General features: G+C 38.0%; 2 protein-coding genes and 1 pseudogene across 4 annotated transcripts in view; 1 reads left to right on the top strand and 2 right to left on the bottom strand.

The window, feature by feature from the left end:
• GSL10 (glucan synthase-like 10) overlaps positions 1-3685 on the top strand; it is a 140585-nt gene extending 136900 nt beyond the window's left edge. For both annotated transcript variants that reach the window (XM_077365464.1, XM_077365466.1), the window contains exons 49-52: positions 1304-1423; positions 2232-2282; positions 2696-2878; positions 3207-3685. In XM_077365464.1, coding sequence (XP_077221579.1) covers positions 1304-1423; positions 2232-2282; positions 2696-2878; positions 3207-3443 — 591 coding nt within the window. In that variant the 3' untranslated portion in view covers positions 3444-3685. The remainder of the gene's footprint in view (positions 1-1303; positions 1424-2231; positions 2283-2695; positions 2879-3206) is intronic.
• Positions 3686-4975: 1290 nt separating this feature from the next.
• LOC143855231 (actin-like) lies at positions 4976-11492 on the bottom strand (annotated as a pseudogene). The gene is made up of 5 exons (XR_013237743.1): positions 11089-11492; positions 9810-9879; positions 8648-9042; positions 7020-7633; positions 4976-5305 (listed from the first exon to the last, which is right to left on the bottom strand). The product of XR_013237743.1 is annotated as an actin-like (transcript).
• A 3940-nt stretch (positions 11493-15432) lies between these two features.
• Positions 15433-20709, bottom strand: LOC143854517 (actin-like). Its single transcript, XM_077364527.1, has 5 exons — positions 20575-20709; positions 18975-19044; positions 18339-18732; positions 16378-16991; positions 15433-15753 (listed from the first exon to the last, which is right to left on the bottom strand). Exons 2-5 carry the CDS (start codon positions 19032-19034, stop codon positions 15688-15690), a joined length of 1134 nt encoding a protein of 377 aa, XP_077220642.1. The 5' UTR covers positions 19035-19044; positions 20575-20709; the 3' UTR covers positions 15433-15687.
• Positions 20710-22276: the final 1567 nt, after the last annotated feature.

Here is a 22276-nt window from a genome sequence, read left to right as displayed (position 1 = left end):
TGCAATAAAGTAAGGGATAAGATCCTTCGGATCTCTGTTTAAAATGCTCTTGTAGTATATGTATGGAATTTGCAATTACTATTAGATAAATAATGTCAACACACCCTTGTTTTATCAATGGCACTCCTTTCTTCCATAGAAATTTTTCTAATTGGCAGTTAGAGTTCCCAAAAGGTTAATCAACATTCGATCAGAAATGTGTAAAATAGAGTAGTCCCATTATCAAAACAAGGTTATGTGGATATTAGTTCCCTTACTAGTATAAATAATTGATAGTGTTGAAATTATGAGGGTGAGAGGAGACAATAGTGTCTGTTTGTGTATGTATGGGTGTGTGGGTGGGTGTGCGTAGCATGTTAATTTGGGCAGGTCATTAATTTGTATAGGATAGTCAAAGATGGATCCCTAGGCAAATATTTCGTTTTTTCTCCACTACACTATGTCAAGGTGCTTTCTCCTCTGCAAGAGTGCCCATACAATTGTCTATTAAGCACCACATTGCCTTAGAGAGGAGCACAACATCATTCAAAAAAAAAAAGTTCATGCCAGTAGTAAGATTGTCATCATGTTTTAGGCTGGATTAGTTGGGAAGTCGGATGTTATAAAGGAATTCACCATCATATTTTGCTTTGATGGAGGAGTATAGAATATTTTTCTGCTGAATTCACCATAATTATTTGACCTAACCAGATGCGACCCCTTGAGGTGTTTTTTTTTTTTTTTGGGAAATGGAATGCGGTCCCTTGCTCTAATTGATTTTTTTAAGATAAACGATATGTGCGGAGACACAATCTGAGTCCAATGATTTTTGAAAGCCAAAGAGTTGAATGAGATTCAAAATAAAAACTCCTTGAACTCTGTACTCATCATTTTCCTTGAAGAAAATGGTCTCTCGCAGCAAGGACCCATTGCCACTTGTAAGATGATCGGCTCCATGAATCTTGTCATCTTTTTAAGATGTTTCCAAATTATTGAGTCTTTGCATGCCTCAATTTTGTGAATAAGATCTCCATTTGACATGGGGCCTAGACCCACTTGGTTGTCTTATGATGACACATTCATCAAGTGTCGTGTCACCCAACTCATGCCGCACATATGGTATTTTGGTTTTCTTTTTCTTTGGTTAATCAAGGTGGTGTATTATCTCACTTGTCTATCTCAATTTTTATAGTACAATTTCAATAAAATAAAAAAATGTATCACATACACATTTGCGTTTTTTTTTTTTTAATGAACCGGATAGATTTAATTTAAAGATTTTCTTATCAGTTCATTTTTCATTCATGATGCTTTATATGTACAGGCACATATCCGTACGCTGAGGGGGCGAATATTTGAGACCATCCTGAGCTTAAGATTTTTTATTTTCCAGTATGGCATTGTGTACAAGTTGCATGCAACTGGAACAGACACATCATTGACGGTAGAAACTATTTTCTAATAATCTCTCAGCCATATTGTTTCTTTTGAACTTTATCTTTCGATAAACCATGTAAATGTCAAGTGAACTCTTATGTCTGTTTTTCATTCGGATGTGAATTCAGGATATAACTGATTGGGTGGCAGATACAACCTATATGTTTTTTCATTGAACATAGATCTCTTCATTTTTCATTCTCTTTTAGTTTTCCTGTTGGTCTATTATTGTCTTTTTGCTCAAAATTTGAAATTGCTTCAAACTCAAGGTCTAACGTCATCCATTTCTACACAAAACGCCCATGTCTCTAAATTGTATAGGAGTAAACTTTGTGCGACAAGCCTGGAACTCTCATCCCTTATTATTTTATTTTATTTTGAAAAGGAAACATCATGACTTCCCTTTTCTCATTGTACACTTCTATACTATATCAATTCAAATACACCATGACATCCAACAGAAGGTCTAAATTTGCGAGGAGCATAACTTTTTTCCTTTTTGTTTTTTTTTTTTTTTTTTGAATGGGAGCATCACTTTTATCCTTAATGCAAGAGTTACATTTTTATTTATTTTTTATTTTTTATTTTTTTTTGAAATGGTTTTTGCAAGAGTTTCATAACATTCAAATTGTCTTGATATTAGAAAAGATGATAAATCTCAGGTTTTAACATGCTTGTATTAAGTAAGTGGTGAGATTTTTTTTTCTCTGGTAGGTATGCTGGGATTGAACCTCCGTAGTTGGTGAGGTGTTGCCGTAATTATGAATAATTACAAACTTTCTTTTGAGCAGAGTTAACTTTTTTTTCTACTGTAGGTATACGGTCTGTCCTGGATTGTGCTTGTTGTGCTGATAATTCTTTTCAAGGTTTGAACTAAAGTGCAACACCAAATGCAAAATTATATAAATAAGAATTCTTTTCTTGAGGAATGATAGAGGCAAGGGCGCCCTTGCATAAAGAGCTGCAAAAGGGCCCTTGATTGGTTCCACGTTCTTTTTGGTTACTTTTTAAAATCAGTTGAAAAAGTAAAATCAATTACACTTAGGCCCTGTTCGTTTGAGATTGTCCCATCTGATTGTGAGCCCCAAATAGATTATTGGACTCAAAATTCAACGTAATTTTGAGTCCAATAATCCATTTGGGCTCTCAATCGGTTGTCACAATCTCAAATGAACAGGGCCTTATTGACGTGGATCCAAAATGCAAGTGCGTCCTTGCCTCTATCATTCCTCTCTTTTCTTGCATGTGAAGTTTGCTTCTTGCTTCTGGATTTTTTCAGGTATTCACCTTCAGCCAAAAGGCATCAGTAAATTTCCAACTGGTGTTGCGCTTTATTCAAGGGGTGTCATTCATGCTAGCATTAGTTGGTATAGCCATTGCAATTGCAGTAACGAAGCTTTCCGTGCCAGACGTATTCGCGTCCATTCTAGCATTTGTCCCCACTGGATGGGGAATCCTTTCTGTGAGTTCTTTTTGGCCTCTCACTACCATTCCTGTAATATCTTGTGTTTTTCCCATATTTTTCTATTATTCAGTTTTTCTATATATTCTAGGTCTGTTCTAGCCTTACTTCCCTGTTATTTATGAAAATCAGTCCAATTGATGGGACCTTCCTTGCATAGAAGCACATTTGTGCTGGCCCAAGGATCAGAAAACTGATCATCAACTATCAATTCTAGCTTATAGCACGCACCCCTTTTCCCTTCATGATCTCATTAAAGACCATTTAACTGTATTGCACATCACTTGTATCCATCTCCTTTGCTAACAAATGACTTTTTGTGGTCCAGATTGCCATTGCTTGGAAGCCTTTGATAAAGAAAATGGGATTGTGGAAATCCATCCGTTCAATTGCTCGTCTATATGATGCTGGGATGGGAATGCTCATCTTTGTTCCTATCGCCATCTTATCTTGGTTACCCTTCGTATCGACCTTCCAAACGCGTCTCTTATTCAATCAAGCGTTTAGCAGAGGATTGGAGATCTCTCTCATTCTCGCAGGAAACAATCCCAACACCGGACTATGAGAACTCCCTGCTTGTAATTATCACTGCTTAGAGCTTTAGGTGGATTTTCTTTTTATTTTCCTGCTCAATTAGGATCCCTTATATTTTCTGACATGTTTTTGAGTCTTTTTGTTAGATTGCTAGAACATGTGATTTTGATCAGAGAAAGATAAAAGTACACCCAACATATCTCTTGTAACCTGATGGTAGATTGCTTCTTGTTTTTTGAATCTAATGCATATTTAAATAGTAAATGTTATGTATCTTAAAGTGCTTCATGGCATGGGAGAGAGAGAGAGAGAGAGAGAGTATTTATTGCACTTTAAGATCAAGCTAGGGCTTTTATTTACATGGGTAATCTACAAACTACAAATGGGTCCTGCTGGATCAATGATCCAAACAATCCCTGCTATGGATTTCACCGTGATCCCCAAATAATCCTCCAAATGAAACAACCCTAACCCATTAATATGTACAAAATAAAAGGCAGGCATAGGAAATCACCCTTAATTATAAGGCTCGGATAGTCCTTAGTAGAGAATTTTGGGGGCCTTCCTACATCCATGGTAGAGCTTAACAGATGAAATAATTCCGATCATCAAATGTGTTAGTGTACACTTTTGAACTTACAATCCTTGGTGTGAAGTGCTCGTTTCATCAGTGAATGCTTTATGGTGATACCGAACTTGCCTGGTTTTGAAAAAAAGAAAGAAAATGTCCGTTGAGTAGAGACACCCGATTTTCATGATAAATCGGTGTCTCAAAGTGGTGAGAGAGTAGGGCACTGGGAGAAGGAGAGAGATTTGAGAGGGCACAATTCAGATGAGCATGAGAAATGGGTAAAAATAAGGAAAAAAAAAATCTATCTTATTTTGAGTAGAGCTTTTTGTTTCCTGATTTTTAGCTACTTCTTAATTCTTATCACTTGGAGCCGCTAATTTCCTGATTTTTGTTTCCTTATATTTTAGCTACTTCACCATTATCTCCACTTGGGGACACAGATTTATCATGGGAAAAAAATCATGGAATTTTATTCAAAATAAGTTAGTTCCTCCGAGTGGATGGTAGCCAGGGAAATGAATCAGATTTCGGCCACAGTTTTTTGTTTCCTACCCTTCGTCGCCTCTGTGTAAGCTAAAATTCCGGGAAAACAAATTCATGGTAGCCAAACGTGCCCTTAGTTGAGCTGAGTTGGCAGACTGATTCCACCTCTTTCCCTTTGCTCGGCGACGGAAAAAGCTATCTTTCCTCATTTGTCTCTTTTTGCTGGCCTCATCTCAACCTTGCCCCTCCACATAGATATTTCTCTCTTCTTAGTCGTGAGACAGGTTTCTCTCTTCATTGAGCTTAGTAGTACATGATGCAAGATACCAGAACTTCATGCCTGAGGGCAAAGGGTCAGGTCTAGCTGATAATGATGACCTTCCCTCTTGTTCCAATCTTTCAAAAATTCTAACTGGTTACTGCTGCATTCTAAAAGGGTCCTTTCAGATTTCACCACCAGTTGGATGAGGAGAATCTATGTGATGCTCCAATGAAGAACACAATAAGAGTATTTACAATATGTAACAGACATTCTTATTGACTTCCATTAAAGACAAAATCCAAACCAAAAGCAGTATTAATAAGCTGCCCCTCAGAGATTACACAGTTCCATGACTTTTGAAGAATAATAATTGAAAAAATAGGTAGGGGGGTTTTTGGCGATTCAAGGTCATTGTCCAACATAAATGAACCCAAAAAAAAAAAAAGAAAAAAAGAAAGCAATCAGTCTGATTTCCAGATGTAAACTAGAGTACTTCTCACCCTCGCATGATTTAGAAGCATTTCCTGTGAACGATTGATGGACCGGACTCATCATACTCTGCCTTTGCAATCCACATCTGCAAGAAATACAAAATCTCTCGTCAGATTAACGCCGTGAAATTGTTTCAAGGTAGTGAGAGAGAGAGAGAGAGAGAGAGAGAGAGAGAGAGAGAGAGAGAACTTAAGTAAACTGAGAATCGATATATATATATATATATATATATATATATATATATATATATATATATATATATATATATATATATATATATATATCTCCTGCCCCTTTTAGATCAAAACCCAAAGTTACATCAGTATGGGTACTAGTGTCAGAATCCGTATGGGTACGAGATTAATTCTCAAACTTTAATTGTTTGCATAATAATATGGATATAAAAATTCACATGGGTCAAGTAAATATAAAGTTTTAGTTCTATATAAAAACTTACTATTAGGATGGATTAAACTCGCGGAGTCGCAGTTGTGTAGCAGAAGAGATCTAGAAGTGTAACTATTGTTTTCCATTTCCTTAAAATGGAATCCGCCACCTGCAGGATGGTTGAAACTGAATTTTGACGGTATATTGCGAGACTCTAATGGAAGGCGGTTCATGACTTTTTCAGGGCCTGCAGGCATATTCAACGAAAACGTAGCTGAGGCTAAAGCTTTACTTTGGGATTTAAAATGGTGCATGAAGGAAGGACGACGTCCCCTCATCATTGAAGAAGACTCGGCAAATGTTTTAGGGTGGGCATCAAATAAAGCAAATTGCCCTTGGAAACTAGCAGGGATAATTGCTGAAATTAGAGATATAGCATGGATAATCAATCCCAAATTTCAGCATATGCTGTGTTCGGCCAATGATAAGGCTGACTCAATAGCAAATGATGGAGTAGAGAAGGAAGAAGTGGAGATTGTAGAGTTTAGTACAGAACTAGAGGGGGAAACAATGTAGAGTTTAGGACTCTGATTTTGTTTCTGATGTATTTTTACTTGGGACACACCTTGTCCCCATGCTACTGTTGCATCTATCTCTTTGGTTTCAATAAATCGTTATCTTTAGAGAGAGAGAGAAGTTTAGAATCCTGAAGTATTGGAATCTGACATGGATACTTCGTGTCTACTCAGAAGAATCCGTATGGGAACAAAAATCAGTTTTCTTGACAGATGTACTTTGAATAGCTAGGCAAGGAACACTGAGACAATGTTTCTAATGTTTTGTTTACCAAGCACCAATGAAGCACGGATACGGGTACAGGGTGCGGGTATGACACGATACAGGTACGTGGATACGTGATTTTAAAAAAAAAATAGAATATGGGTACGTTGGGGGTACGCTGAATATAATATATTTTTATATTTTATTATATATTTATAAAAATAAAAATTTGTTAAAGAATTCAAACAATTTAATTGGAGAACAATCAAATAACAGTAACATCACCAAAATCTAATATACTACTTCACCAAAATCTAAAATTACTTCTAAGTTGTTAGGATTTTAATTACACACACACACACACATACAGATTTTCGTTTTGTTTGCTATTTGGGTACGTACCCGGTACGCACCCAAAGAGTACCCAAGAGCACCCGCACCCGATACGCACCCAACACGAGTGCGTAGGCCTCCAGAGAGCACCCGTGCTTCTTAGCCATGCACTATGCCACCATTTTGTAAATGGTGAATCTATTAGTCAAGGAAACTGTATATATTTGCAAATAGGATGGTGTAATATATAAGTGGTTAGCAGATGAAAGAAAAAGGCTTTAGGGTAACAAAGGCAGCACCTGCTGGAAAGTGCTGAGGGATGCCAAGATGGACCCTCCTATCCAAACACTGTATTTCCTCTCAGGGGGAGCCACAACCTTGATCTTCATGCTGCTTGGCGCCAAAGCCGTGATCTCCTTGCTCATTCTATCGGCAATACCAGGGAAGATGGTGGACCCACCACTGAGAACAATGTTCCCATATAAATCCTTCCTAATATCCACATCACACTTCATGATGGAATTGTATGTAGTCTCATGAATGCCGGCAGCCTCCATCCCAATCATTGATGGTTGGAATAGAACCTCTGGGCAACGGAAACGCTCAGCCCCGATGGTGATCACCTGCCCGTCAGGCAGCTCATAGCTCTTCTCCACAGAAGAAGAAGTCTTGGATGTCTCCAGCTCCTGCTCATAATCAAGGGCAATGTAGGCCAGCTTCTCCTTCATGTCTCTTACAATTTCGCGCTCGGCGGTGGTGGTGAAAGAGTATCCGCGCTCAGTTAAGATTTTCATAAGAGCATCGGTCAGATCACGACCTGCGAGGTCGAGACGCAGGATTGCATGTGGGAGGGCATAGCCGTCATAAATGGGGACTGTGTGACTGACACCATCCCCAGAGTCCAGCACAATACCTACAAAGGCACAAATATGCATTCAACTTTAATAGGGAAATGAGCAAATTACAGATGGGGAAGAGCTTGCCCAGTGAGCATATCTGGCATTGCAAGAGCTCTATATCCATGAAAAAGTTCAACAACCAGAAATACACAGCAAGAATGCACTTAGCAACCAGAAATACATGGCAAGAATAAACTTAGCATTTGTCAAAATCTAGAGACAGAAATCTTGATGGCCCCTCCGCTGGTAATCTCTAAAATGTTACTAAATAAGTAGCCAATTCCACATTTCAGACACTATAAATAGTAGAGTTGATAATATGACAGACAGATTATGTTGGTCACAGACCCAAGAGGTCAAGATATCGATAGTGTGGGTAACTTGGACAGGTATACTTAATTTGTCTCCAGAATCAAACAATTCAGCCACAGAGACCTATGGAAAACTAACCTCTTGACATGCCCATTTGTCAATATTCTGAAGGTAGAAAGTTCAACATTTATATGACATATAAATTAGAGAATGTACAATATAAATATATGCATAGTATAAACAAATAATAAATGAAGAAAATGAAGAGTGATTAATAAATCATGTCAGAACATGTTAACCAAAGCAATTTCCCACTTTGCAAGAACAATTTTTTTATTTTTTTTGAAGATTCCAACAAATTTGAACTCTGAGATATTCCATACGGAAATTTACAGACATTCAACATGGCATCAAGTTCTGACCGCCTGTCTGCGTTTCTCATCACTGAGCTTTGCAAGAACAATTATTGCTATGCAGTATAAAAAATAGTCAACAAATCTTTTTCTTTACATAAATCAATTACAATATAGAAAAAAAATAATCGCATGCAACACAATTTTCAAATGACATGATTTATCAATACTTTCCCCAGTTTAAAACAGGTTGAAACTGATAGAAAAATGTGGTTGACATAATTGTTTTTTTATATATGTAAAGGATCCAAGTTTCACAGTGCAGAATAACTTTCGTAGTATTAGAATTAAGAGATTGCTTACCGGTTGTACGGCCACTGGCATAGAGGGAGAGAACGGCCTGGATAGCAACAAACATAGCAGGAGCATTGAAGGTCTCAAACATGATTTGGGTCATCTTTTCACGATTAGCCTTGGGGTTGAGAGGTGCCTCGGTGAGGAGAACTGGGTGTTCTTCTGGGGCCACTAGCAGCTCATTGTAGAAGGTGTGATGCCAGGTCTTCTCCATGTCATCCCAATTGCTCACAATGCCATGCTCAATTGGGTATTTCAGAGTTAAAATTACCACGCTTAGACTGAGCTTCATCACCAACATATGCATCTTTTTGGCCCATGCCAACCATCACGCCTGTGTGACGTGGACGGCCCACAATACTAGGAAACACAGCCCTAGGAGCATCATCTCCAGCAAATCCAGCCTGGAAACAGAAGAATCAAATTTAAGATTTTAATCAGATGATTTAGCCGATTATAACCTTAGAAGCAGGAATCTTCCCTCGGGGTGCCGCTCCCACCTCGGAACCCCGATTCGGCGCTCCTTAGGAAGGAGCTTCTAGGGAGCGTGACCCCAAAGAGACGGGAACCTCTCCCATGATGCTCCAAGCCTGCTTTCGCTCCCAGCCTGCCTCTATTACTCCATAAGTCCTACCATCATCAACTTTCTTGCATCAAGCTCCTCCAACTCTTCAAAGTACTTCATTGGAGCAAGCATAAAGGCTTGTGGATCTTCGAAAGGCACGAGGAACGAGTGAACGAAAATGAAGATGGTTAGAAATTACTGCTTTTAAATGTACTTAAAATTTGAAAGATACGTATGAAAATGGTTAGAAACTATTATTTTTTGATGAACTTCTATTTTGAAAGATATATAAAGAAAATATTATATACACGATCCCATGGCGCTCCCAAACTTAGATTCTTCTAGACCCTCACGCTTCCTCGCCCCCGCTCCCGCCTCCGCCCCCGAACCCGCACCCGCTTCGTGCTTCTAAGATTATAACCTAGAAGTTACATTAGAGTGAAATCATTGGGCCCGAACAGGTCACAACTTAACAAATTATCCAAAATTATAGATTTTCAGAGAAGTAAAATAGCTTTAGGCATTATGGTTGCTATCGCATCTCTCAGGTGAAGTACGGCCCAAGAGGAAATTTTGCTTCTTGGTAACAAAATGCTATCATATTACCTTGACCATTCCCGTTCCATTATCACAAACAAGAGGCTGAATATCCTCGGTGTCTGCCATCTTCTAGCACCTACAAGAAAAATACCAACTTCAGAAGATAACAATCAGAAAATGAAAGGAAAACTAAGAAAGATACCTTCTGGTCCTACACTTGGAAATTTGATTAGCCACAAAATCATTAAAATGTGAAAAATCATTTATTATGAAATTGGTTGATCACTTGTCACCAAAAAAAAATAGTTGTTTGCCAACCCTTCCTTTCCCTCTGCCAATTTATCACATATGACCTACCATCACTATCCCATCCCAAATATCTTGTTTTTCAACATCAAGCACCGAAATAGCCAATTCCTACAATTGGTTTTCAATATCAGTAGATTCAGTTTCATTTTACCCAAGCCAATCTACACATATATAATCCAGACCAATGTTGTAATAACTCAGGTCATAGGATAATGAAAATGTTACAAAGAACAGAAAACCTTGTAATGGATACAACGTAAAGATGTCAAAAGCTATTAAAGGTTCAAAGAGAGGATCTCTTAGGACAGACAAGCATAAACATCTACTCCCACCACATAAATTTGAATGCCAACACATACATTTTACTAATCAGATCTTAAACCCAATTCTCAGGTCAATTAATTCTAAATCATAATCCAGACTGCAAATCCAATGTGCAAACTCCCAAAATCAATACTTTCAAACCCAATAATGCATGGGAGGGCACAAAATCATGAATCAAGTAAAAAAAACATTACTCGATAAAAAAAAATACAGTTCCACAAAATTCAATGAAAATTATTGGAATATTATCACCCTTGAATCTCAACGAATCAACAGACACAGATCCATAACCTAATAATAATAATAAGCATTTTCCTAACATGAATCACAACCGCAAATGCTGAACAAGATCCATCCAAATACCCTAAAAAGAAAAAACCAAAGTAAAAAGAACGTCTCAACAAATCCTAAAAATGTTCGTGGTCCTCAAATCTCAATAACCAAAAAAAAAAAAAAAAAATGAACAGATCGATGATAACTATCAATTCACACATTATGGATCGATATTCACTAATAGGCATTTGAAGCAAAAGAGAAAAGAATAAACCCTAATAATCTTCCTCATTCCCAAACCTAAAAAACAAAAAGAAAAACCACAGATCGATCACAGCAACCGATCTGCAAGTTCTTCCATGGATCGATCTGCGACGATGCAAGAAATCTCGAATCAAACAGATAAATTAGGGAAAATATTCAAGCGAGAGATCAAAACCTTTTCGAAACCCTAGATTTCAAGTTCTTGAGTCTCTCTCTCTCTCTGGTGTCAAAATGAAAATCCCATTAAATGAAATGAAGTACGTATTCACGATATCTAATCTCGTCCGTTCATTCTAAAATCGGCTGTTTTGTTTTCTGAAAGTTTTAAACCCGGTTTCTTCAAGCGGATATAGAGCCTTGTAGGACTGTTTGGAATCCCGAGTGTGTCCTCGTTAAGGGTGGGTGATTATAGGGCTGTCTCTACTCTAGGGACCCAATTCGGATCGGATCCACCTTTGACAATGTCACTATCCTTTTGAGTTTTGAATGCTTCTCATTTGAATCTTGGGAGTGCATATTTGGCTTTTTTGCTCCGCTTTCACCCAATGCGATGGAAAGCATTTACTTTGCAATGCAAGAGAGGAGGGGGACAAAGGGTCACCTTGTCTGAGACCATCTGATGAGGAGAAGTAACAGGATGGGGCTCCGATGAAGAGAATTGAAAAGAAAGGTTTGTTGGGGAAATATGATACTGTTGGTGGTGGAAAATCTAAAACCAGTTTGCTCCAAGGTGCGATACTGCTTTTCATAAGGCAAAATTCCCCCCACCAGTAATGTGCAAAGGGGATCCGCGAACTGCGTCCAAGATACAATGAAGCCTAGTAGGAATCTCCTACTAATGTTTGACGACACCTCACACAAGCGGAATCAGACCCGAAACGCCCTTTAAGAGTTTCAGGCCTTAGAGAACATTCCAGTTACTGTTTTTGCAAAACAACAGTAACGAGAACCCAAAAAATAATGAAACTCAAACTAAAAACGTGAATGGGGATCTTTGAAAGAAGGTAGAAGAATTATGAAATTCTCATACTACACTAGAAAGGGTGTATTTTTCATATTTCTATTGAAGCATAAATATGCTTTATTTATAGAGCCTCTAGTGTCTTTTCAGTATGAAAAGCACATCTACAGGTCAGCTTTCTAGATCGATTTGAAATCTGACCGTTAGATTGTGCCCATCCAGAATTCAACAATTCAGGTCGATACTAGACTGACTGTTGGTTGTGTAAAACCCTCGTCCCTTCCCTACAGTTGCTAGATATCGACCAATCATCATTCGGCGGCTCGGATCGCACTCGATCAGCTTCTGATCGTTGGAACGTTAATACACCCGATCGAACAGTAGCCGTTAGGCACAATTCAACTTACCAGATCGAGACCGATCCAACTCTAGCCGTTGGAACCCATCCGAGCGATCTTACGGTGGAGATCACACGTGGTTGAGATCACATCAGATCAACACGATCTTGATCCGATGGCTCAGATCGAATCTTGAAAATTTTAAGCAAGGGCTCCCTTCAGTCTAGAATTCCTCCTCTTTTTTTGTCACATCTGTTATGAGACTATTTTTCCAACATACTTTATGCACCTCTTTGCAAAAAGCAACTTTTTCAATAGAAAAGTTTTTCTTTTTCCAAAAAACTTTTAGAATTCAAAATGCTATATTTTCACTAAAACTAAAAATTTTGAATATCCAAAATCTCTAACAAGGTTTACCAATGCAATTTCGAACCCATACACACCATACTTCATCGAAACCTTGCTTTTACATGAAATGAATGTGGGCTTTCCCAATTAACATTTCTCAAAAGCTTTGAGCAAGTCCACCTTGATACACAATGTGAGTTTTTATCCTTGCAGATGGAAGCTATGGAGAAGATGAGTAAGAAGGATATTTTCCCGAATAAGCCAACCTTGATTGAGAGGTGATTGTGCCAGGCTTATGATCTTGTCCATTACTTTTTCCAGCTTATTTGCTAAAATCTTTGCAATGATTTTATACAAAAATAAATTATGTAGAGAGATTAGCATGTACATCCCAGGAGTGGAGGCCTTGCTGTTATATGGAATGAGTGCTATGAATGCGGCATTCACCTCAGATAGTCTTATTTTTTGTAAATAAATTTTGAACACTCCTCATGACATCTTCACCGATTAACTACCAAAGTCTTTTGTAAAACTTTATTTCCCAGATATCTCCCAAAATTGTAGGATGAGTTTGGAAAACTTATATTTTCCATTGATCTTAATGAATTTCCGCGACAAGACAAGCTCAAACCATATAAATTTCTACAAGACAAGCTCAATCCATGGAATTTTTTTTTCAAAATTGAAATTTTTCTTATTTCCTTGGAAAATTGCAACCCCAATAGACCCTGATTGGAAAAGATTTTCTTTTTTCATAATTTTTGCATAAAAACCTTGAGGTATCCTAAACTGAAGGGCGCCCTTGCAAAAATGGGGTGAAAGGGTGCCCCCGTTGGCTGGAAGGAGGGGCGGTTATGCATTTAATGCACTTTGACTTTGAGCTTTTGATCCTTTCAGCCAATGGGGGCACCCTTTCACCCTATTTCCACAAGGGCGCCCTTCAGTTTAGAATACCTCAAAAACATTTTACAATTTCTAATACTCTCCTTATAGTCTAGTTAGTGCATGGATCAAAATTTATATCTATTTTTAATTGCTTAAGCATTAAAATGTGTAGAATGGAAGTTGTTCTTTTGTTGGTGGTTTTCCTTGCATATGGATATAATGAAGGTGGCGCATTATCGTACATTCTCATTACTGTTAGTAGTTGGTTTATGGCACTGTCTTGGCTGTTTGCTCCATATGTGTTCAATCCATCTGAATTTGAGTGGCAGAAGTGAGTACCCACCGGTTCCTCTTGCATTCTATTGTAAATGTTGGTTTTTGGTTACCTTTGAATTGGCCTCGGGTATGTCCGTCCTAGTTTGTCTTAATATTTTGTATTGCAGGCTGGGCTCCCGGTCCCGATTGCTATCTGAATATTAATGAAATATGTCACTTTTCCAAAAAAACAAAAAAACAAAAGAGTTCTAGCTTAAATGTTGTGGACATTTCAGATCAGTAGAGGACTTCAGGGAGTGGACAAATTGGCTCCTCTACAGGGGCGGAATTGGAGTTAAGGGAGAGGAAAGCTGGGAAGCATGGTGGGATGAGGAACTGGTATTTCTTCCACTTCTAGATCTTTGCATGTGTAACAGTGCACATTTTATTCCATTTATTACACAAAGGCTGCGGTAGATCTTTGCATGAAAATTCTTACACTTAGATGAATTATGTATAGAATTTGTAATTACTATTAGATAAATGATGTCCACACACTCTGTTTTATCAATGGCACTCCTTTCTTCCATATAAACTTTTCTAATTGGCAGTTAGAGTTCCCAAAAGGTTATCAACATTCCATCAGAAAAGTGTAAAATAGAGTAGTCCCACTATCAAAACAAGGCTATGTGGATATTAATTCCCTTACTAGTATAAATCTATGAATTGGCCAACCCTTTGAATTTATTGCCGACACACGTGTCGTGACACGACACCCGTGTCCACACGTGTCAACACTCATTTACACACTTTTAAATGTACTACTAGAAGTGTCGGTAACTTTGTATGTATATATGTGTACGAATGGAGACAAAATTTCTAGATTTTTAGGGGTTGCCATATCGGATACTTCGTATTCGTGTCTAAACTCAGCACACAAATCTGTGTCCACAAATCATGATCATATGTACTTTCCATTTTGGCCGTGTCCCCATTTCTAAATTTTGGGAGTTTGCCGTGTCCGACACTCCGTGTCCGTGTCGACATGCTAACACTCGTGTCAGTCCATAAATCATGGGTATAAATAATTGATAGTGTTGAAATTATATGAGGGGTGAGAGGAGACGATAGTGCCTGTATGTGTATGTATGGGTGCGTGCGTGGGTGGGTGTGGGTAGCATGTTAATTTGGGCAGGTCATTAATTTGTATAGGATAGTCACAGATGGATCCCAAGGCAAATATTTCGGTTTTTCTCCACTACACTATGTCAAGGTGCTTTCTCCTCTGCAAGTGTGCCCATACAATCGTCTATTAATCACCGCTTTGCCTTGGAGAGGAGCACAACATCATTCAAAAAAAATTAAAAAGTTCATGCCAGTAGTAACATTGTCATGATGTTTAAGGCTGGATTAGTGGGGAAGGGGGATGTGATATGTGCGGAGACAATCTGTGTCCAATGATTTTTGAAAGCCAAAGGGTTGAATGAGAATCAAAATAAAAACTCCTTGAACTCCATACTCATCATTTTCCTTGAAGAAAATGGTCTCTCGCAGCAAGGACCCATTGCCACTTGTAAGATGATCGGCATTCGGCTCCAAGGGTCATGTGTAGCTGCTATCTTGCAACAATTGTAACTGATTACTGCTGCATTCTAAAAGGATCCTTTCAGATTTCATCACCAGTTGGATGAGGAGAATCTATGTGATGCTCCAATGAAGAACACAATAAGAGTAATTCAAATATGCAACAGATATTCTTATTGACTTCCACTCAAGACAGAAAATCCAAACCAAAAGCAGTGTTAATAAGCTGCCCCTCAGAATACACAGTTCCATGACTTTTGAAGAATAATAATTGAAAAAATGAGTCCCGGTTTTTAGCAATTCGTAGTCATTGTCCGACAAAAATGGGGAAAAAAAAGATTAAAAGAAAGCACAAAGCAGCATTTCCAGATGTAGACTGGAGTACTTCTCACCCTCGCATGATTTAGAAGCATTTCCTGTGAACAATTGACGGACCGGACTCGTCATACTCTGCCTTTGATATCCACATCTGCAAGAAACACAAAATCTCTCATCAGATTAAGGCCATGAAATTGTTTTCAAAGTAATTAACGAGAAAAAAAAAAAGAAATAAAGCTGAAGTAAACTGAGAATCGATAAAAAAATAACTATCCTACCCCTCCTCGGTGTGAACACTAAAGTCACATCGGTAAGGGTACGAGTGTTGGAATCTGTATGGGTACGAGATTAATTCTCAAATTTTTATAATAATATGGTTATAAAGATTTAAATGGGTTTAAGTAAATATAAAGTTTTAGTTCTATATAAAAAGTAAAAACTTACTACTAGGATGGATTCAACTCGCTGTAATTATAGAGTTGTAGTAGAAGAGATCTAAAAGTGTAGAATCCTGACGTATTGGAATCTGACATGGATACTTCGTGTTCATTCAGAAGAATCCATATGGGCAAAAAAATAAGTATTCTTTACAGATGTACTTTAAATAGCTAGGCAAGGAATATTGAGGTAATGTTTCTAATGTTTTGTTTACCATGTACAATGCTATCATTTTGTAAATGGTGAATCTATTAGTCAGGAAAGGAAACTGTATGTATTTGCAAATAGGATGGTGTAATATGTAAGTGGTTAGCAGATGAGGTAACAAAGGCAGCACCTGCTGGAAAGTGCTGAGGGATGCCAAGATGGACCCTCCAATCCAAACACTGTACTTCCTCTCAGGGGGAGCCACAACCTTGATCTTCATGCTGCTTGGCGCCAAAGCCGTGATCTCCTTGCTCATTCTATCGGCAATACCAGGGAACATCGTGGACCCACCACTGAGAACAATGTTCCCATATAAATCCTTCCTAATATCCACATCACACTTCATGATGGAATTGTATGTAGTCTCATGAATGCCTGCAGCCTCCATCCCAATCATTGATGGTTGGAATAGAACCTCCGGGCATCGGAAACGCTCAGCCCCGATGGTGATCACCTGCCCATCGGGCAGCTCATAGCTCTTCTCCACTGAAGAAGAGGTCTTGGATGTCTCCAGCTCCTGCTCGTAATCAAGGGCAATATAGGCCAGCTTCTCTTTCATGTCTCTTACAATTTCGCGTTCGGCGGTGGTGGTGAAAGAGTAGCCACGCTCAGTTAAGATTTTCATAAGAGCATCGGTCAGATCACGACCTGCGAGGTCGAGACGCAGAATTGCATGTGGGAGGGCATACCCTTCATAAATGGGGACCGTGTGACTGACACCGTCCCCAGAGTCCAGCACAATACCTACAAAGGCACAAATATGCATACAACTTTATTAAAGAAATGAGCAAATTACAAATGGGAAAGAGCCTGCAAAATGAACATTATCTGGCATTGCAACAGCTCTATATCCATGAAAAAGTTCAACAACCAGAAATGCATGGAAAGAATACACTTAGCAACCAGAAATACATGGCAAGAGTACACTTAGGGGCCGTTTGGATACGTGGTATTTAGAATCCAGGTTTTAGTCTGAAAGCGGTGTAAAATTCTGGATTTTACAATCCATTATCCTAGATTTTAAGTAAGAAATCCAGGTTTTAGAAATTTCTCCCCCATCTTGAGATTTCTAAAAGCCGGAAACATTGGACGATCTCCTTCTCTCTCGCTCACGTAAAGAAGGTCAAAAAATTAGAAAACAACGGACAGTCTCCTCCTCTGATCTCCTATCCAGGATTTTGAGGAAATCCAAGATTCTAAAATCCACGTGTCCAAACGGCCCCTTGGCATTTGTCAAAATCTAGAGACAGAAGTCTTGGTGGCCCCTCTGCTAGTAATCTCTAAAATGTTACTAATAAGTAGCCAATTCTAGACTTCAGCCACTATACAAAGTAGAGTTGATAATATGACCGACAGATTATATTGTCACAGACCCAAGACATCAAGATATCCATAGTGTGGGTAACTTGAACAGGTGTACATAATTTGTCTAAATAATCAAACAATTCAGCCACAGAGACCTATGGAAAACTAACCTATTGACATGTCCGTTTGTTAATATTCTGAAGGTAGAAAGTTGTACATTAACAACAGTAAGTTACATATAAATTAGAGAATGTACTATATATTATATAACTATGCAAATAGTATAAACAAATAATAAAAAGAAAATGAAGAATGATTAATAAATCATGTCCGAACACATAAACCAGAGCAATTTCCCTCTTTGCAAGAACATTTTTTTTTTTGAAAGATTCCAACAAATTTGAACTCTAAGATATTCCACGCGGAAATTTGCAGACGTTCAACATGGCATCAGGTTCTGACCGCCCGTCTGCTTTTCTCATCACTGAGCTTTGCAAGAACAATTATTGTTATGCAGTATAAAAAAATAGTCAACAAATCTTTTTCTTTACATAAATGAATTACAATATAGAGAAAAATTAATTGAGTGCAACATAATTTTCAAATGACATGATTTACCAATACTTTCCAAAGGTTTAAGCAGCTAGAAAATGGTCGAAAAGGATTTTTGTCACAACAGTTGTTTTATATATGAATGGAAAAGGATCCAACTTTCACAGTGCTGAATAACTGTCGTAGCATTAGAATAGAGAGATCAATACAAGAAAAAATATTGGACTTGCTTACCGGTTGTACGGCCACTGGCATAGAGGGAGAGAACGGCCTGGATAGCAACATACATAGCAGGAGCATTGAAGGTCTCAAACATTATTTGGGTCATCTTTTCACGATTGGCCTTGGGGTTGAGAGGTGCCTCAGTGAGGAGAACTGGGTGTTCTTCTGGGGCCACTCGCAGCTCATTGTAGAAGGTGTGATGCCAGATCTTCTCCATGTCATCCCAATTGCTCACAATGCCATGCTCAATTGGGTATTTCAGAGTTAAAATACCACGCTTAGACTGAGCTTCATCACCAACATATGCATCTTTTTGGCCCATGCCAACCATCACGCCTGTGTGACGTGGACGGCCCACAATACTAGGAAACACAGCCCTAGGAGCATCATCTCCAGCAAATCCAGCCTGGAAACAGAAGAACCAAATTTAAGATTATAATCAGATGATTTAGCCAATTATAACCTAGAAGTTACATTAGAGTGAAATCATTGGGCCAGAACAGGTCACAACTTAACAAAATATCCAAAAATATAGATTTTCAGAGAAGTAAAATAGCTTTAGGCATTATGGTTAATATTGCATCTCTCAGGTGAAGTACGGCTCAAGAGGAAATTTTGTTTCTTGGTAACAAAATGTTCTAATATTACCTTGACCATTCCCGTTCCATTATCACAAACAAGAGGCTGAATATCCTCGGTGTCTGCCATCTTCTAGCACCTACAATAAAAATATCAACTTCAGAAGACAACAATCAGAAAATGAAAGGAAAACTAAGAAAGATACCTTCTGGTCTTACACTCACAAATTTGATTAGCCACAAAATCATTAAAATGTGAAAAATCATTTATTATGAAATTGGTTGATCACTTGTCACAAAAAAAATAGTTGTTTGCCATCCCTTCCTTTCCCTCTGCCAATTTATCACATATGACCTAGCATCACTGTCCCATCCCAAATATCTTGTTTTTCAACATCAAGCACTGAAATAGCAAATTCCTACAATTGGTTTTCAATATCAGTAGATTCAGTTTCATTTTACCCAAGCCAATCTACACATATATGATCCAGACCAATGTTGCAACAACTCAGGTCATAGGATAATGAAAATGTTACAAAGAACAGAAAACCGTGTAATGGATAAAACGTAAAGATGTCAAAAACTATTAAAGGTTCAAAGAGAGGATCTCCTTAAGACAGACAAGCATAAACATCTACTCCCACAAAACAAATTTGAATGCCAACACATACACTTTGACTAATCAGATCTTAAACCCAATTGTCACGTCAATTAATTCTAAACCATAATCCAGACCGCAAATCCAATGTGCAAACTCCATAAAAACCATGCAGATGAGATTCAAAATCAAAACTTTCAAACCCAAGAATTCATGGGAGGACACAAAATCATGAATAGAGTAAAAAAACACATTACTCGATAAAAAAAAATAAAGTTCCACAAAATCCAATGAAAATTATTGGAATACTAATTCCACTACTATCGACCTCGCAAACATTTGATGCCAGAACAATTCGATGAGAAAACTATAAAAATGATTGCAAAATGCAATGAAAGGGGGCTAGAGAAACCTAAAGCATAGATAAGGATTGAAAAATCTACACTTCCACGGAAATCAGTATTTGATCCAAAACATTTCTTGCAAAATGATAATAATCAAAATGCATGGAGCAAGAAAAAACTAAAATGCGAAAAAAAAAAAAACTGCATCTCAAACCCACCTTATCACCCTTGAATCTCAACGAATCAATAGGAGCAGATCCATAACTTAATAATAACAATAACAATAATAATAATAATAATAATAATAATAAGCATTTTCCTAAAATGAATCACAACTGCAAATGCTGAACAAGATCCATCTAAATACCCTAAAAAGAAAAAAACTGAAGCAAAAAGAACGTCTCAACAAACCCTAAAATGTTCCTCCAAACCCTCGCCCTCAAATCTCAGATAACCAGAAAAAGAAAAAATGAACAGATCGATGATAACTATCAATTCACACATCATTCCATAGATCGATCTTAACTAATCGACATTTCAAGCAAAAGAGAAAAGAATAAACCCTAATAATCTTCTTCATTCTAAAACCTAAAAAAACAAAAAGAAAAACCACAGATCGATCACATTAGCCGATCTGCAAGTTCTTCCATGGATCGATCTACGACAATGCAAGAAATCTCGAATAAAACAGATAAATAAGGGAAAATATTCAAACGAGAGTTCAATACCGTTTTGAAACCCTAGATTTCGAGCTCGCTCGCTCTCTCTCTCTCTCTCTCTCTCTCTCTCTCTGGTGTCAAAATGAAAATCCCATTAAATGAAATGAACTACGTATTCACGATATCTAATCTCGTCCGTTCATTCTCCAAAGCGCGGATTACGCGACCAGCTGTTTTCTGAGAGTTTAGGTTTCTTTAACCGGATAAAGAGCCTTGTAGGACTGTTTCGGCCCTACAGCTGTTTGGAATCCCGAATGTGTCGTCGTTAGGGGAGATTTATTTATAGGGCTGTCTTTAGGGACCCAATTCGGATGGGATCCACCTTTGACAATGTCACTATCCTTTTAAATGCTTCTAATACGGAGAATTTATATGATGGGTGGCCGTGAAGTCTAAAAAAGTAGGTACGGCCCACTTTTCTTGATGATCCAAACTGTTCATCTGTATGGGCACAACGTAAATAGGTTGTGTCCCAAAAATCATTTCCACTGGATGATCCTAACCCTCCGATCTGAACTGATCTGAAAATTGAGATTTCCAAAATCATTTATGGAATAGGATGATCCCAACCCTCCGATCTGAACTGATCTGAAAATGGAGATTTCCAAAAATCATTTATGGAATCTTCTACAGATCGGAGAGTTAGGATCATCCTATGGAAATGATTTTTGGGGCACAACCTATTTACGTTGTGCCCATACAGACCGTACCTACTTTTTTTAGACTTCACGTGTTTTCACGGCCACCCATCATATAAATTCTCTCTAATATGAATCTTTGGATCCTACTTGTAAGGCCAACCACAGTACGAAAACATGTTTAAGAATATGCCCTTTTGGTCTACCTTGTTTTTGCTATGGGTATTGACTATTCTTGACAACCCACACACTCTTGGAAGTGAAGTCCACCTTTAGCAGTCAATTTTCACATATGGGTCCATGACCCTCCATATGGGATGAAGGGAGTAGTTTAACGGACCCAATGGAGATTTGGTTTTAGACGGGCCCATTTGGATGCCATAGACCAGTCCAAAAATCAATGTTTTTGTTGTCCCCTATGATGTACCAAATGTGGTCATATGTCTTTAGGATGCCTCTAAACCCCATTGATAACATGTCATGTGTTTTGTTAAGGCCACCGTGTTTAAGTCAACTAATCTTTGATTCCAAGTAAGCCTTTTTATAGTCTACAAACATCTTTCCATGACACCGGGTTGAGTTTCCTCTCTAGCTCGTAGCCTGACAAGATGAAGTCCTTCACAACATTTTCTCCGTACTAGTAAAAGTCAACGTGCAACACTTGCACGTGGGACTTTAAGTATTTTATTATATAAAACTGCAAAATACATGTTTATTTTAGACAATCTTCATCAGACACCTTCCCAATGTCATTGGCCGGGCTAGGCAATCACCTTGTGAAGACTCGGGAGATGAATAGATTCAAAAGATGTTGCTGCAAGTACCTAAAAAACAAAAACTCCACATTTGGGTTAGAAAAAGTTGTCAGAAACTCCAAATACAATGCAGTCTTGTCATGAATTCCAATTGCAAGTTGAAACAAGTTTTTCAACTGCTTCCTTCCATTCAGGAAGTAAACTTTATGGATCACTTGGCTTTCTTTCAGAACTCCAAGGGAGATGGCAACGACTGCATCTACTCCAAATGTTTTCTTATCTTCTGATGAGACTTTTACTTCACTATGTCATTCAACA

Source organism: Tasmannia lanceolata, unplaced genomic scaffold (assembly GCF_043159265.1).
Source record: "Tasmannia lanceolata isolate RefF3 unplaced genomic scaffold, GAP_Taslan_0.1 ptg000020l, whole genome shotgun sequence".
Taxonomy (NCBI): Eukaryota; Viridiplantae; Streptophyta; class Magnoliopsida; order Canellales; family Winteraceae; genus Tasmannia; species Tasmannia lanceolata.
This window is presented reverse-complemented; position numbering and strand designations above follow the sequence as displayed.

Coding starts and splice junctions, on each gene's coding strand:
- LOC143854517 (XM_077364527.1), bottom strand. CDS start 19,034: ATGGCAGACACCGAGGATATTCAGCCTCTTGTTTGTGATAATGGAACG. Junction 18,733..18,974: donor ATGGAACGGGAATGGTCAAG/GTAATATTAGAA, acceptor TTCTGTTTCCAG/GCTGGATTTGCTGGAGATGA. Junction 15,754..16,377: donor CCCTCAGCACTTTCCAGCAG/GTGCTGCCTTTG, acceptor TGTTTCTTGCAG/ATGTGGATATCAAAGGCAGA.